Raw genomic sequence first — 17,890 nt, 5'->3', positions numbered from 1 at the left:
TTATTTCTATGTTCATAATTAGATGAGAAAACATATGAGAGACACATACAAGTCTAAGGCCCCTAAAACAAAACTGGTTCTTCATTACAACCCAAAGTATAATACAATCCAGTGAATTTAAACTGAATATAATCCTATTCAACCTTTTTGAATATAAAGCTGGCTTTGTTGGTTTTAAGTACTTTTTGGGGGAAGGCATGTGAGCCAAATTACAAAAAAGCTTACCCACTTTAATGATAAAAAGCTTTCACAGAAAGCAATTTCAATAAAGATACTTCAGAGTAGCTGTATCATTAGAGCTCACAAAGCCTTCCTCTTTAACCAAAGCCCATGTGAACACTTTGTGATATCACGAATCAAAAAACAGCACTCAGAGGAACAGCTGATAAGAAAAGTCTACATAAAGGTAAAATAATGGTATCTGCCAAGCATTATAAAAGCACAGAGTTTTTTGTACAATGGTCATTAACGCAAATGCTTACAAAGTCTTGTGGAACTAAAGCACTAAACAGCTACTTGTGTGAGTTCTTGGTATCAAAAATGATTATATTTGTTTCCCAGATATTTCACTTGTTAAATTAAATTGAAAGGCTAATCCATCTCCGAGACACTGTACAGAAAACACCGCTTTTGAGCAAGAAATCCAAAGAGTATGCAAGGCACTGTACAGAGGCATCTATCTTGAACAAGGTCTGCTCTACAAAATGCAGGGAGAACCAGAATCAAATCTTAATGCAAATGGGGAGCAAAGAAAGGACGGCAATGCAGGATAGCATAGGTACCAACAACTAAGAATTGGAATGTAGAGGCCTCAAGAAAATTTCCAATGCCAAGAGGAAATTAGGCATGGGCAAGTACATCTTTATAAATATTTATATGTCAGAACTAACAACAGTGCTCAAGCCTGTATGCTATTTCCAAGCATACCATTAAAAAATAATAATAAAAAACCAAAACAAAACAAACAAACAAACAAAAAAAACCAACTAATAATACCAACACATAACCACACAACAATAATTACATCCAGCCAGGACTACTTCACCCATACATTAAGGAGAAGCACATTCCCAAGTTTGCCTAATTTCCAAGTGTGTACAGTAGCCCCCTTGATCTGACTTATTTACAATTTACCCATGCTTTTTGCAATCTTTTGACACTAGATCTTGTTTGGTTTCAAATAGAATGTTTCGTACGACAACATCATAAAAATACATATGAAACAACACACATGGAAGTAAGCAGAAGGAAACGGAAAACAAGATTAAGGTTTCAGAACGATTAAAGGAATTTTTAGAGTTTAGTGTATCCTGAAATTTTCTAAAGCATTAACTTTATTTACATCTAAGAGGGTTGCATTCATTCAGCATTGCTTTAGCACACTTACATGGGAGCACAGCTTCTCCATTGAAATACCAGTGATGTTACTGAAATTTTCTATAAAATTCTTGGGAGCACGAAAAACTCGAAGTACTTTTTCATCTGCTCCTGATACAAACTGAAACCGGCCGACCATCGCCAGACAACGCATGTCGTATCCATGTACTTGAGGCCTTGCAATTTCATGCCAGGTTACCTAAATGAACAGACATGAAGTTAAAACACAATCCTTAACCAGAAAAGCAGCAAGATTTCAAGTTCCAAAAAAGTACTAATCCTTTACTTGCTGACTTAATTAAATAAAGCAGCCTTCTACTGCTGTGAATAAAACTGATGTGTGATCACATACGTTAGCTGAATACTACTTTTCCACCACACAATTCCTGTCATTAGTAAACTGTGTCCTTGCAGAGATGTGTTTAAGGCACTTACTGCGACTTCTTTATGCTAGACAGTCAGGAATAGAACATAAATTACCTAAGCAAAAGGAGGATTGTATGCTACTACTTTTAAAACTGTAGCTCTGAAAGACCTAAGAAAGGTAGTGATAATTACCTTGCTTCCTTCATCTGTCTTTCACAAAGCTGCTGTTAGCAGGCTAAAGGTTCCTACTTCCCTCTTTTCTTTAAATACTTGATTTTAGTGAGACCATTTAATATAAGTTCTGAAAAAAAACTGACAAAAAATAGCTTCTTGTAGAAAAAACATCTGGAAAATCATAGAACTGTCTTCATTTGAAGTATTAGTTTTTCCTACTTTTCTATATTCATATCTACTCTTCAAGTTTTAATCCAAAAACCCAAGAATTAACAGCTAACCAAAACAGACAGACAAGGTAGTTTGATAGTCATACTAAACAAAAAATACATTAAATTATTTAAATTGCTTTCCTAAAAATCTGATTCATTCTACACATGAGAAAAAACTTTTTTCAAAAAAACTCTTTGTTTTCTAGCAAATACACTTTCATGAAGACATTTTTCCTAAATGTTATTTGCTACTACTCCCATATGATACTTTAGTTTGAAAAATCCAGTGTACGCTTTAGAGTTAACACCTAACAGAATTGAAATGAATTTCATAAATTAAAATTAATTTAGACTACTTCAGTATTACAATGCCTGCAGCCAAGACAGAATCTACATTGTACTAGATAGCATATGAATATAAGCAAAGACATGTTATTGACTGTAAACTGCCTCACCCTAAAAATTCAATTGCATTTTGAATGCTCAAGTTTCCAATAGGACCTAAATGGGAATTTGAGACATCCTACAAAACCTAATGATTTCACAAGGGCTTGATTGCTTCCCAGTGCAAAAAAAGCATTCATTCTTAAAAAAAAAAAAAAAATCAAACAGTGCAATAAGTGTTTCCTACCCTTTACAAGGTGCATCTTTATATACTTTAGATCACAGCACATAACAGGAATGAAAAAAAAAAAACAAACAAACAGAAAACTCAAACCTCATAACAAAGAAAGGGCTGCTAAGTCATGCAATAAGCTTCTTCCAGAAAAATCAGGATGCAAATTTGCATGACAAATTGAAGCTGATCGTTATCCCTCATTTCTGATATTCTGTTATCAGAACTGAGACTTTAAGAAGGGATAATTATTTGCATTTAACACTTAGTTTCCTTTTTATAAAGAAAAACATGAATATTGAGGTGTAATACTAACTCTTCATAGGCGTATGAACCACCCACTATGTCTTGTTAAAACAAATATCAGATGTCACCTGTTGTAATTTTTCAGATACTAAACTCAGTAAAGAAACCAAGGCATTTTAAAGGCCTATATTACTCAAGTTCATAAGCAGCAGAACTAAAAGTCTGGTTTTCAGGGTTCAGAAGTCCTGAAGACACTCCTTCAAATGACCCATTTCTATGTTAACCCTCCCCTTCACCGCACCAAAAGGATACTATAGCCTTCTCCCACACTCCATGCAGCAACAAATGCTGACACTACTTACATTTACACCTGGTCGGATTACCCAGGTGACTGCTCTGTGTCAGAACAGAAAGTATAAAAATCCAGTTCATGCCAGATTTAGATCCGAAGACCACAATCACTCTGCTAAATCAATTGATTCAACAGTTTCAGGGAGAGCTGATCAGGTAAATCATACAAAGATCAGTTCTTTCAGAAATAGGATTAAAATTTAGCAAGCAGCATACATGCCAAAGAGTGGTACTTCAGTAGGTCACAGAGAAAGTGATATTGACAACTCTTGAAGGCTGCCAACTTATATCATGTGCTAGTCCCAGATTTCGCTTCACTATGTCAAATCTAAAATACAATCTTTTCCACAGAGCTGCTGTACCCTCCAGATTGGAGATTAGGGAAAAAAGCAGGGAAGGAAACTGGAAATGCCCTTCCTGCAACACAACACTTCTGCATTCCTAGACAAGGTCTCCCCCAGCCCAATGGAGGAGGCATGAACAAGCAGCTATGTGGTCCTTAGTTTCTGGTTGGGATTAGACCATGACTGCACTCATATAGTTCAGATATATCATTCTAGTAAAACCGTCAGTCATAAACAAAGTAGTGTAAAAAATTATATAGTGAGAACTTTGTTTAACAAGCTTGTGTAAAAAAACCACAACCAAAGTTGGGTTTCTTTACAATTACCTGCAGCAGTGTTTAGCCAATTGTTAAACAAGGGCAATAGATGGTTAATAGAATCAGCCATATATTCCTCCTTCTGAAATACTGCAGAGCCTGTTTTCCAAGACCTTAGAAGAAGACTAACTGAAGGTAATCTGCAGGTGAACTCAGGATTAAACAGCAGTCATACCATGTGATTGCAAAAACTCTGCCACTAATATTTTTAAACTGAAAACAGGACACATTGAATGACCAAAACAAGCAATTCTGAACAGATCATCTCTCGGGGAAATTTAAGGTTTGAGTTATATTCAGGTGACTTGTTCCAAAGTCAGGACAGACAAGTCCTCTTAGCAAAATCACAAAATCTCTTTGAAGATCATACCTCTGTCTCTTCTTTTCTTTTCCATGGGGCAAAGAGTCTAGTAGTTTGATCCGAGCCCACACTGATGATAAACTCTCCTTCTGGATCCCACTTTACATCCTCTACACTGTTAAAATGTCCTGAAATCACAACTTCTGGAGTCCATTCTTTCTATTAAAAAAGTCACGCAAAGAAGCAAGGAGTTTTCACTTGACTGATTGGCATATTCTAACCAAAATAAAAGAACTGACGTAGTTTTTAGGAAAGCAAGAAAAAGACACTTGAAAACAGCAAATTATTAGAACTCAAGAGTAACTAACGAGACACAAATACTGATTTATTGCTCCAGTCTAAGAGAAACCTGTGTTATTGGTTCAGTTATGAACAAAGCACAGTTCAGTCTTCAACTGACTTCATGATTCCCACAGGTAAGAAACAGGTATTAGAGCCTGGGAGATTTCAAGCTCCCTTCTGTGCAGGAGTGAGATTCCTACAGAATATATTCAGAGAAGGACTATTTCAATCATTAATTTTAAATTGTACTGTTACATTTTTCTTTTAATAACAGAAACTTACCTCAAGTGACAAATAATCATAACTCTTTTAAATAATACTAATAACAAAAAACCAACATACCTTATTAACCATATCCTGTTTCCAAAGGTGTAGTGCTCCATGAAAAGCATGAGCAATGATCATTGAACCATCGGGACTGAAGTGGCAGTCAAAAAATCCAAGAGTATTGCCACCCACTTCCCCTACCCGTACCTGAAATAATGAACAGAAGTGAAATATCTATGAAAATAGTCTTCCACTCATAGGAAATAAGTCTTATTTCATGAGATGAAAATTTACCTATAGACAAGAGTTCACATTTCACACACAAACACATTTAAAGAATATTTTAATTGCAGAGTTAAGAACTGATCTGAACTTCAAGTTGCACACTTGTGGTCAAAACAATGCAAACAGAATGTAAAATGAAAGAATAACAAACTTGCAACAAGCTTTGCACAACCCATTTTTATAAGCCTGTAGACTTAGCCACAACTAAGCATTACAACTAAGGACATCAAATGGCATCTCCATGTGATTATGATTATGAACTAATTTCTACTTCAAGTACAAAGACACAAGAACTTTTCAGTGAAATAGAGGAAAAATTAAATATACTACCATAATTCTCTCTTTTTCACCTAAGAGAGGATTAGAACTTCCTTTGTGACAGGAAAGATCACAAACAATGGTTGGCATAATCCAAAACAAACAATTTCAGCTGAACTACTGCAATTTGGAAAAGCAGGTCAACCGAAAACAAAGGCATCAATCAAAGCACTAGAGAAATCTTGTCATACCACTTGTTTGTTTAGGATAATCCAGATTAGAACAGCTTTCAGAATACTACAGTGACCCATAAGTATTCAGCTCAAATGGAAGAAAAACCTAGTGACACAGCCCATGAACAAGTTACTGTGAGTAAAACCAAGCTTGGGAATTCCATGTCAGCTGCTCTGTAGTAACTGCTTGGGTCACATTCCCACAACGATTAACTGCAAATAGTTCAGGAAAGTTTCTTCCTCCTCTTACCAGGACTGCACAGCATGTGTTACTATGCAGTACCTGTCTTGCTACAGTATGAATGACAGTTGAGCACAAACACACTTTATAAATTCTCAAATACAGTAATAAGACAGCAAAGAAGCAGTAAAAATCGTACTGTATCATATTACTTTTTTTAAAATAGAGTTTTATTTGCAATGCAGCATCAGAACAGGTATTTTTGCATGGAACTGCTTTTGCCTTTCTCTGCCAAAATTTTATAAAGTTTTTGTTCCCTACTACATACACTAGACTGAAAACACAACATGAACACAGTACTTACTGTGAGAAAGACTGATACTTGCCTGTTCTAGCCAGACTCCAGATTCCTTATCAGGCTCCCAGATGATCACAGTTTTGTCCATTGATGCAGACAATATCCTCATTGGTTGTTGCATGCTGCCATCTACAGTACAAGGAAAATTATTACCCTACAACCCAGTAGAATTCTTGCTAAAAAAATATGGTCATACTGAAATACAAACATAAGAAAATTGCTCAGCATCAGAGACGTGCAGTGCAGTACCTATATGCCAGACTTAAAGCCACTGGATTCTTGCCAGGTGTCCTTTAGGAGGTATTTTATTTTTCAATCATAAATGCCCAAAGAAAATGCAAAACATGTACATGAGAACAACCGTATTCCACAGTTTATTCACTCCAAACTGATACTGATTTAAATATAATTTGGAGGATAAGCTGGAGCTTCACAAAGAGAATGCATTAGCAGTTCTCAGTTCCATTCCTTAAGCAATTTTTTTACTGAGAGGTTTAGAGTTTAAAACAAAATAATCTCCCAGTATTGCCTGGTTTTTTGGGTTTTTTTTCCTATCTGTTAGATTCACTAGAGATTTCAATACACTGTAGCACCTTATAATACATAAAGTAGTCAGGACTACTTCCCAAAATGCAGTGAAACACTCTAGAAAAATGATAAATGCAACCAGAATGGGGAAGAGGGAACTGGCTGCGAAACCTGTAGGAGAACCACTGTGGAACTTTTCCTGATAATAGAGATGCTGGTGGGCATCTCATGATGAGGTGATATGCAAACACCAGACCTCCTACCTTCTGCATTGAGAATATGTCTCTCAGACCACTCTGCCTCTACTGACAATGTGTTTTGGGGAACCCAAGACTGGGCAGGCCACAGAACGCAAGCAGCTGCACATATGCAGAAGAATGATGTGAAACGCCTGGAAAACTTCATGGTTTAACAGGACAGTTTTCAGATTACAGTACAGGACTGACAGTCCTATATTGCGCTGGAACAGGAAAAATCTTTTACTAGTGTCTAATTAAAAAAGAAAAAAAAAAAATTTAAAGACCAGATAACTAAGCCAAAAATGTTTAAAGTGAGTCCTGGGTCTTTCACTACAGTTATTTTGGCATTCTAACTGCACTCTGCTGTTTTGAACATACACCAGTAAAGATGTGTGTACCACTGCAGTCACTTGCCATCAGTAACTCTAAAACGTATCAGAAAAAAAGGCAACTTTGCCAGTACAAATACACAGGGGCATTCTGATTGTGCAAGCATGTCAAATCAAAAACCAGGCCGTCAAAATCTAAGAATTTCAAAAGAAAGATAAATACTACAATAAAATACAAAATTCAATTCAAAAAACACTTTTTCAATGAGAATCTGCACTAATGCCTTATTGCTACATGCTAGAGAAAACTGATACTCCAGGAATCCATGGCACGTTATCTTGATGCATGGAAGACTGAAGATTATTCTTCTGAATGTTGCTATTTGTTCCTTTCTACTCCACAAAAGAGAAAGGAGTGCTCTTGAGGTAATGTTTACCTTCTGAAGAACAGACATTTCAAATACATATATCAAAGTAAACTATTAGAGCTATTAATTCATACTGATTAATTAAATTTTATGACATAACCAATAAATCAATTACAGTAAAGTCATTACAGCTCAGTTATTTTATTTCATTCTTTAAAGAAAACCTGAGTAAAAGGCAACATCTGTTTACTCACAAAACCTTATTTGCAGAATTAAAAGGTTTTCATAGTCTGCAGTAACAAGTGAACATGCAAACACAACACAAAGACGTGACTGTACTCTAAGTACACAACACTTAACATAGCTGTACACAAAACTTAACATAAGTTTTTGGTAACTTTTTACCTTTGGAAAATGAAGGTTGCCAGTGAACTGCATACACCCAGTTTTCATGACCAGCCAACACCGACTCCAAAGTAATTGCATACGATGTGTCAGTATCTACCAGAAAACAGAGAAAAGCACATTGATTTCTAAAAGCCAAGACATTTCTGGTATCTTCAGTGAGAATAATCAACTGCTTTCAACATCTCCTAGTATCTCAATAGCTTACTGACATTGAACAGCTCCTTGAAAACCTACTTTGCTACAAGCTCTGAGTTCCAGATTGATGCTAAGGGATCACTGTATTCCCTCAGAGTGGTATCACAGAATTCCTGGAGAACTCTCAGGCAATTTTGAAATAAATGCTCTGACACTGGCTCTACCCATACTCTTAACCATTAAGAATGAAAATACAAGCATTAAGATACTTCAGACAATGAATCAGGATTTACAGGAAGTAGCATGAGCACTTTTTACACATAAGATCACACACACTTCATTAGACTACCTATGTTTCCTGACAGTTTTATCCCACAATAGCAGCAATACAAAACTGGTGTTACAGTGATGAAACAGTATGTTAAACGACCATAAAGTAAGCTTGCACGTACTTATCTGTTCACTCCAGTATGTTTCTGCAGTTTAAGTAACAGTAGCACGTTTCCATTAATTGAATTCGAAAGAAAATGAAAGATATGCTATTAAACTGGAGGAGAACTGCACAACAGCATACTTCCCACAGACAAACATACGTCCTTCATACTGCATTTAGAATACACACAGCAATGCATGTCAATACTAAGCTCTCTCACTGCTTCACCATTTCTTGTAACATATCATTAACTTTACAGAGTCACAGCTTTAAAACAGTAACTCCGCTTTTTTTAACAGCTAAAAATAAGGCAGTCAAATCCATCTCAGAGTCTTTTTATACAAGAAACAAACCAAATGAGATGGCAACCACCTTGTTAGCTCGCCTGAAACCATGACGAGATACAAAAGTGAAAAGTTGTGTGAGAGAATTTTACAGCTGTTTCCTACCTTTGACAGCAAAGACATTCTCTTTCAATCTTATGGAATCATCTTCAGTTTCTGGAAGTTGCTTTGATTTTGTACACACTTTCCAAAGTCTTATCAAACAATCCTGAGCACAGCTTGCTAAAAAAAGGTCTTCCCCTATTTGTTTTCAAAGGAAATAAAAATTAGAGCCACATTTTCATTGCTTTTTCATTCAGTCACTGCCATGATTAACCCACTCTCTTTCCAAACATGCACTTACAGCATTCTCCAAATTTTTCTTACTGTACACAATCTCATACAAAACCTACTGTTTTATTTCAACATCAACTCACTTTCTCATTTCAAACTCTCTATTTATTTATAACACCCTGAGTAGGAACATGTCCCTGCTTATAAAATGTGAAAGACATGGTAAATACTGTACATATATTGGTGTACATACGCTTCCCTACCACTTATGGCCTTTGCTGTTGGAGTTCTTTCAATCAGTCTCAATACTTATCAAGAATTCCTTTCCTCCTTTCTTTTCTTCAGGGTTGGAGCATCCTCTAATTCCATCTATTTTATTTGTGCCAACTATCTGATTAGTTAATGTCTGAATATGTTCTCCTCTTAATTTCTTATTAGTAAAAAAAAAAAAAAAAAGGGGGGGAGAGGAAGCAGGAGAAGAAAAAAGGACTATTTTCTCCTTTTCTCCCCACACTGAAAAAGCAACCAACTCTTCCTCACTCAGATACAGGTATCTGTATATTGCTAAAACCCCAATCTGTTTGCATTTAGGTACCAGTCAGGTGAACACACTTGAAGCAAGCAAGAAAAATGTTTACATTTTAACAGGACACAAAGTTCCATCCTGATTTTTAATATTAGCACCACCATCTCGGGAAACCAAACATGGCAACCACAAGAGCTGAGATGCTACAGTGCATCAAAGTCACCCATTGGAGGGGTAATACAGTAATACTGTCATTAAACCACTATTTCACTTTATCTTTCATACTGACCGCAGACTGCCCACTCAACGCCTCTTATCCAATCTTCATGTCCAGAGAGTATTAACGTTTTCTGAAACTGAACAAGAATTCCTGTCACATCATGGAAATGCTCTTAATTACCATGCACATATCACCAGTGAGCTTTGGTTTTTCAAGTCTTTTATATTTACAGCTTCTGTTATTTGAAACTGGAAAAAACAAGCTGCTACTAAACATTTTTGTTTACAGATAGATTCTCATAAGCCTTTCTGGTTTTGCCACCATTAGATAAACACGTGTTACATTATGGCATTACCTATATATGAGCAGAAAAGAATGTGAATTTAAGGTGCACACCCTCAAGAGGCTACAGTCTCCCTGTGATAAATTTTTTTTTATCTTTATCAAGCTTACTGTGGTACATAAAGAATAACATAATGCCAGTATGATCTGACAAATAATTTCTCTTATAATATTACCATTTTATTTTGATCCAATTAAGTGTTTACTGCTTACTTAGCATTGATACCACTTCTATTTTTCTTTGCCCTGAAACAGCCCTACTTCCATGACACTTTTTTATCTCAAGTTGACTTAAAATGTCTGAAATAACCCTTACTGTTAAAACACTAGTGTACTTTGGCATGCATAAATATCACATTATTTCTTGAATTAATATTCTGATAAATCCCTTACCTAGCCCTACTAATAGCTAAGATAAATGATAGCCTCTGCTATCAGCACGACTGTGCAACTGAGCTCTCTCTCCCTATCTGGGAACAAAAACAGCTTTCTCATTGGGTGTCTGCTCTTTCTCAAAATCTCTCTCTTCTGCTTCAGAGTAGATGGTAAACAACAGTAACTCACCCAAAGGAAAAATCAGTATGAAAAAACCATACTCAGAAATTGGTGCCTCTCTCTTTCGCCCAACATTTCTGATACTCTCCAAAATCACCTTCCCATCACTGTCACTCTGCTTCTTCTTGTTCTACACTTGAATCATAGAATGGTTTGCTTTAGAAGAGACATAAAAGATGATCTAGTTCCAAAGTCCCTGCCAGGAGCAGGGACACCTTCTATTAGACCAGGTTGCTGAAAGCCCTATCCAACCTGTCCTTGAACACTTCCAGGGACGGGGCATCCACAACTCTGGCCACCCTGTATCTTACAGTAAAGAATTTCTTCCTAATATCTACTCCAAACCTACCCTCTTTCAGTTTAAAGCCATTGGTCCTCGTCCCATCACTACATGCCCTTGTAAAATGCCCCTTAAATTATAAAACAATCTATGTATGAGATAAAGGGCCAGAACAGCTGATCAGATACTTCCGAATCAGAAAGTTTGGTCTTAAGAATGTGTTCTCACAGCCACCTAAGCTTCATTTGGTTAGTCACTTCTGGGCTCACTAGTACTTCTGGATGTGGCATTCCAGACCAATGTTTATGTTAAACACCCAACAGATTATGTGTAAATAAAGGCAGGAACACCCCAGGAAGCAAGACCAAATAGCAGCCTAAGATTTTTCCTCAAGACTACATGTTTCTGACAATACATTAAAAAAAAAAACCCTAGCAATTCATATTTCAGACAATAAATAAAACATGTATTAATTTATTCATTTCTACCATCTTTACAAAATGCTCTGTATTTTATATTCACCAAGGTAAGTTGGTAAGGTTTTTTCCAATTGAAAGATTGGTTCAGGCTAAACTGTTGCTAAAATACTTCTCTTTTATGGTTCCTTTAATGTTAAACAGTGTGCCTATCTCCTGAAACTTGACTTTAATGTTAATCTAAACACACATCTAATAATTTTCCTTTTTTAATTTCAAGGTGTTGTGGTGTGTTTTTTCTCTAATCACCCTCATCGTCTCACATCAAAAAGAACTATTATGAAAAGCAGCCATTTGTTCTTTCTTTAAAGGGTAAAACTAATTATTTTGAGATTATTAATACCACCCCAGGTTTCTAAGTAATTTCCCAAATGGGCTTTTAGACACTACTTAGCTTTAAGTCAAGCATTCAGTTTCTTTGTGCTATAGAACAAGTACTTTTAATCAGTCGGCTAGAAGCCTATTAATTTTTATTTTTACATGCTTACATCGCATAGTCTCCTTGAACTTGGTTTCAATTCACCTGGTTTAAGGTGGAGGTTTCTCAATTTCATTACCTCATATTCACTGATGAGCAGTAATACTAGCACCAGATGGTGTATGTGGCCTCATTGCTGAGGACGGATACCTTCATAACTTTGTAAATACATCCCCTCCCGTAAATGAAAAACGTCATGGTGCTTTCTCATTCCTATCACATCATTCTCAACTTTGCACCTATTGAACAGTGTCAGTACAGTGGCTGCAAAACAGAGGGTGAACACAAGGTCTATTACCACATACAGAAAGAAAGATGCCATTAAGCAGGACCGTGACATTCCTAGTCATATGATTTAATTTTAGGTAGTCCTGTGAGGAGCAAGGAGTTGGACTTGATGGTCCTTATGGGTCCCTTCCAACTTGAAATATTCTATGATTCACCCAAAGTTCTCAAGATATTGTTTCCCATAAAAATAAAAATTGTCCACTGAATCTGAGCAAGTAGTGGTGTTGCTGTTTTGCCTTCTGCTAGGGTTTCTGGTATTGTTTTTGCCATTTTCTTTGAAGTCTGTGTTTCTCAGTATCACATATTCCACTTGTTCAGATGTATTCTCTCAATATAAAGCTTCTTGCAAATGCACATGGTCATTATTTTTAAGTGACTCAGTCAAAGTATTTATTATTGTCTAGGTTATATTTATCAGTATTTTGAGCTGTCGCTCTTCTCTTTTTTACAGATTTTGTTTCTATAGTCTCATATTTCTCCTTCTCAATTTCAGTTTTCCACTTGGTCCTCACTGGATACACAAGGAGTTAGAGTACCAACAGTTAAATTTAACAAAACCTCATGGTCTGACTCACCTACTTCACAGGCTTTCCCATGCCTCTTAACTAATCTCTGAACATTGCTGCTAAGCAACAATCTGGTCTCTTTTCTTTTAGGCAAAGAATAAAGCTGTTCTGTAGGTAGCAGAACTAACGAAGCCAGTTTGTCTGTGGACATGCTCAGCACATTCTGAACAACTAATTCTGCCCACACTTAGGGTACATCTCCTTCAGGGCCAGGCCAGTAGCATTGTTTGGCAAATTTGGCAACAAAGGTTCAAGTCTTCTCATATTTTCTGCAGCAGATGCTAAATGTGATATCCCTCTTGCATCTGTTTATCTCATCAGATTAGAAAAAGCCTGAACTGCCTCTGAGTCTCTAACTCCACTTTTCAATTAGGCCAAATTAATTGGGTGAAACCTAGTCAAACACACACTGCACCATTTTCTCGGAGAAACCAAGCTCAGCATAGACATGTTTTTGTTTAAAGCTCTATTTTGATCCTCTGGTTTACTTATTTCCCCTCCATAGGCCATATCCATAAATGTTATAACTCAAGCAGGAAGACATATAATGGTTTCTGAGAGATTTTTCCCTGGATACTTTTATAATTCAATAACCTCTTTCAACAAGTCAGAAAAGCAAATAGTTTATTTTCTCTCTACAACTTAATAGAGATCTATGGGTAGGGAATCTTTAAAAGGTTTAAAGTCTGTCCATTCAATTTCAAAAACCAAGTAGCTGTTAATGAATAAATACGTTTCAACTCTAAAATTATTGAGTTTACCAAAAGGTAGCCTGAATTAGCTAACTGAAGATGCCTCATCCTCCCTCAGAGTCTAACGGTGCCCTTTAAGTTTCATTAGAATGCCCCGTCATGAATGTACATTCTACCTTTGGATTCATATAATCTTTTTTAGGGTGCTAACTAAAGGTAGTGGTTTACAAGAGTCACAATTACCAGGACAGAGCTACAAATCCTTACCAGTGAGGGAATAACACAGTTTAGATTCTAATCACTCTCCTATGCTAAGTTCTAGTAAAAAATGGCAGGACAAACTTCCTTCAAATACCTTTAAGAGTACTACAGAAACGATAAAAAAGGTGTCAGCAGATCTGACAGAATTTGACTAAAGAGGAGAACCTGCCCTTAGCAGCTAGGAAGGAATTTACATCAGAAGGCTTGCGAGGATATTTTAATTCTGTTAATAGTTGTAATTCACTACATGAGCACTTTTACTCCACAAGGAATCAGATTTGGGCTCTTCTTTTTGAGGCCTGCACAGTCTACCTAGCTAAAAGAGATGTTTTGGAAAGCTAAGATAAGCACCAACAAGAAGTCCCACCTCATTTAAGAGATACTCTGAACACCAACTCTGCCAGAACAGCTGGTGAAAATACTTTCTAAAATTGAAGGTGTGAAAAATAACACATGCAAAATAAGAGAAAATTGCTCATCCCTTGTATACATAAAGTTTTCTACCTCCAACAAAAAGAAAGCACCACAAACTTGCTCATGAAGCTGAAGATGGAACTTGTTCATTCAAGTTACCTTCCTTTATCTTAGACAAACTGACTGCATTTAAGAATGGTTGACTATTGCTATACTCAAAAGTTTGGCCAACAATTAGCAAAATAAGTTATGCATCTCCAAACATTTTTGGCAGTCAAATGTATATGATTTGTTAATCTGAATCATACAAGAAAACACGTTTCAGACTCTGAATGAGAAAAATCAACTGCATAGCCCCTGAGATATGTCTTTCTTTAGCACACTGAGAACCATGTGGCATTCTGCCATTGCTAATTCCTAGAGAATTCACTAAATTAACTCAGGACCTAATTAGGAAAAGAATAATCTGAAAATTTTAGGACCCTTCTTTTCTGCTTAGTAGTCAACAAACCACTGAACATAGCAGATAAACAAGGAAGTACTTATTTTACTGATAACAACAGCAACCAAAATATCTTACGGTTGTATATGGCAACACAAACTGGCAAAATTATCTGTAAAGTAGCTTTAACCTTTCTCAGAAAAAAAAAAAAAAAAAAAAAAAAAAAAAAAAAAAAAAAAAAAAAAAAAAAAAAAAAAAAAAAAAAAAAAAAAAAAAAAAAAAAAAAAAAAAAAAAAAAAAAAAAAAAAAAAAAAAAAAAAAGGAGTATCTATTCTTTAATCTCTAAGGGGACTGTGCCTGAACAAATCCAGAAGACTACATACGCCAGTTTCAATGGGTGTTTCTTAGCTTTGCTGGTGCACTGGGGCAATGCTTGTGGTTGGAGGGGTTTTTTAAGGGAGTGAGTGAAAGAAAAAAATGACACCAACTTCTGTTTTGGAAAACAGTCATTCAACACATGCTTTAGAATCTAACAAAACTTCTGAACAGATGCAAGGGAGGACATAATGTTTTTCCACTGCTCCAAAGAACATTTATCTGTATGAAAAACTACAAATTGCCAGCTTCCAAATAGTACATGAAAAATGTGTGTGCTTTTAGAAGATCAGACACTCCTAAAAATACACTTTTTGATGTTCAAAAGCATTCAAACATCAAGAGCGCACTTAGCAACAAACATAAAATTCCTCAGATATAAATCATAAGAGTTTTATTATAAGAATTTATAGACTGAAAGTAACATCATTTCCATATGAACCGCTTAATGAATGGATACTTAATAAAGAAGAACAGTTGCAGCTATTTTGTATCAGTGGGAACAGAAACACAGGCTATCTTCACATATGGAAAAAAAGTCAAGAAAAACTAACACTTTCATACACTGAATCCAACTTCAATATTCTGTATGTACATTTCACCACTACCTAGAAAAACGGATGAACTACTTGAAAAGGGGGAGTTGTATGTGAGGGCTATCTAGACACATATAGGACTTACTGAAGAACTTTAACAATCAATAGCACATATGAAAAGAAGCAAAAGAAATGAGTAATGTTCTGAGCAAGAGACAAAAACTGCAATTACCTGACCATTCTGCTGTACAAACAAACTTATTTTGCAGTCATCACCACCGCAAGCCAGAATTGGTACTGGAAAGGAAAAGAAAGTCTTCATTTTTTATAAAATCTAGTATCATAGGATATGAAAAAATATATAAATAATTTAAAAATCAATACAGTATTAAGAAATATATTACTATCTACAGACCAGCAAGTGTGATATCACTTTTTAATGTTTTCTACGCTACATGTCTAACACTATTTGAAACAGGCTAATATCTCAAGAACATAAAACTCGGAAGTTATCTTGGCATGCAAATAATATCTGCAAATATTTAAGATGCTAAAAAGAGTAATTTGCCTCAAACTCACATATCAGTAGGAAGTTCAAGGTTTTTAATAATTATATTTTATTGATATCAACAGGCATTTGCTCTAAATAAAGAGGAATCAAGAATTAAAACAAAATTACTCAAAACTAATGCAGTTCAAGTTCCTAAATCAACTGAGGTAAGTTTAGATGAAGTTAGTACAATTATTATACAGCAAATAAAAAGACAGACCAAAAAAGGAAGGCAGATCACCACTATCTCTAACCAATAATATGAAAGCAATAAACATTATTATAAACCTACTCAAGTCTTGAGTAGTAGTTTACTTTCTCCGGCTATTCTAGAAAGTGCATAAACCCCATAAGTCTATTGAATCAAACCAGACAAAGTTACGTCTAAAGGTGAAAGAAGAGAAGTTAGGCAGTTTATTAGTTCATCTCTCACACAGAAGGTGATGGGGGGAAACAGTTAACCCTTTTTAGGACCTAAAGATGAAGTACTACTGCTAGGGACTGAAATAGTCAAGGAAAATTAATTCATTATAAAATTATGAAGAAATAAGTTCTCAGGGCTAGACATTCACATTTTTCAAGTCTGGGTAGAAAACAAGATACTAAATTTCATTAAAATCAACTATTTTCTTTACTGTGGATAGATCAAAAATCAACTTGAATATTCATAATACTTCTATGCTATACACTACTTCCCTCTTTCTGCTTGTACCAAATCTGTGCCTAGTTATCTGCTGTTTCTCTTGCACTTCTAAGTTGCACTCCACATCCTTGTGCCTCCGTCATTTGCTGCTTCTTTTCAACATCTAAGTCACATTTCACCTCCATCTCCTCCTCACTTTACATAGGGCTAAAAAAATTCCCTTTGGACTGGAGGCAATGAGCTGTTGTGAAAGAAGACCTGGTTGTCAGGTCCACAGAAATTGGGCAAAAGTGAGGTTTTATTCCACAAAATTCAATACAGTGGATGTTCTTGGAAGCAGTCAACTACTCTAATCACATATTTACTCTATGGAATGAAACTTCAATAAAAACAAGGACAGAATTATGATCTAGTTGCTGTAGCAGACAATTGCGAGTAGTTTCACTTAAAAAGTTCTATCAAGAAACACGTAACTGGCAAAAACAGACGAGCATACAGATTCTTACATAAGTGTTCTAGGTTATTAGAATCTGATTGAGATAAAAGTCCTACAAAGGAGAGAAGAAAATAAGTTGGATCAGCAAGGCTTTTTCAAGTTCACTTGCTCTTTTTTCCACTTGTTGTAATTCAGTTCTGAGGAGACAATTATTTACTGTCAGAGGCCAAGCTACATCACGGCACTTATCCAAGTGGTAGGAAGAAACCCAGTACGTGACAAAAGAGCTGGTCAAGATTTGTAAAATAGTAAATCCTATTCCCAGCATTTTAGAAGCAGAGTTCTGCAGACAACCAATGGAAACAGCACAAAACTCTTCTTCAAGACTCAGAAACAAATGCACAGAAACTCCTCAACTAAGAGGCTGCCAGTAAAGTGCTTAAACTGTATTCCAGCTGCAAATGACTGGTCAGATTTTTATGAGAAGTCTATCAGCTTTCCCCATCTGACTTCTCCACAAAAATG

At 35.8% G+C, this 17,890-nt stretch overlaps 1 protein-coding gene across 4 annotated transcripts in view; it reads right to left on the bottom strand.

Annotated features, from left to right (window-relative positions):
- ELP2 (elongator acetyltransferase complex subunit 2) overlaps positions 1–17,890 on the bottom strand; it is a 37,150-nt gene that overhangs the window by 10,439 nt on the left and 8,821 nt on the right. For 3 of the 4 annotated variants that reach the window (XM_027886859.1, XM_027886860.1, XM_027886861.1), the window contains exons 6-13: positions 15,969–16,033; positions 10,101–10,167; positions 9,118–9,252; positions 8,098–8,193; positions 6,257–6,357; positions 4,989–5,120; positions 4,374–4,523; positions 1,388–1,576 (exon numbers count right to left, since the gene is read on the bottom strand). In XM_027886859.1, coding sequence (XP_027742660.1) covers positions 1,388–1,576; positions 4,374–4,523; positions 4,989–5,120; positions 6,257–6,357; positions 8,098–8,193; positions 9,118–9,252; positions 10,101–10,167; positions 15,969–16,033 — 935 coding nt within the window. Of the gene's footprint in view, positions 1–1,387; positions 1,577–4,373; positions 4,524–4,988; positions 5,121–6,256; positions 6,358–8,097; positions 8,194–9,117; positions 9,253–10,100; positions 10,168–15,968; positions 16,053–17,890 lie in introns of all 4 variants that reach the window. The other variant, XM_027886862.1, reaches the window with a different exon arrangement.

Source organism: Empidonax traillii, unplaced genomic scaffold, assembly GCF_003031625.1.
Source record: "Empidonax traillii isolate 1590-97213 ecotype Southwest subspecies unplaced genomic scaffold, ASM303162v1 scaffold196:size3368384, whole genome shotgun sequence".
Lineage (NCBI taxonomy): Eukaryota > Metazoa > Chordata > Aves > Passeriformes > Tyrannidae > Empidonax > Empidonax traillii.
This window is presented reverse-complemented; position numbering and strand designations above follow the sequence as displayed.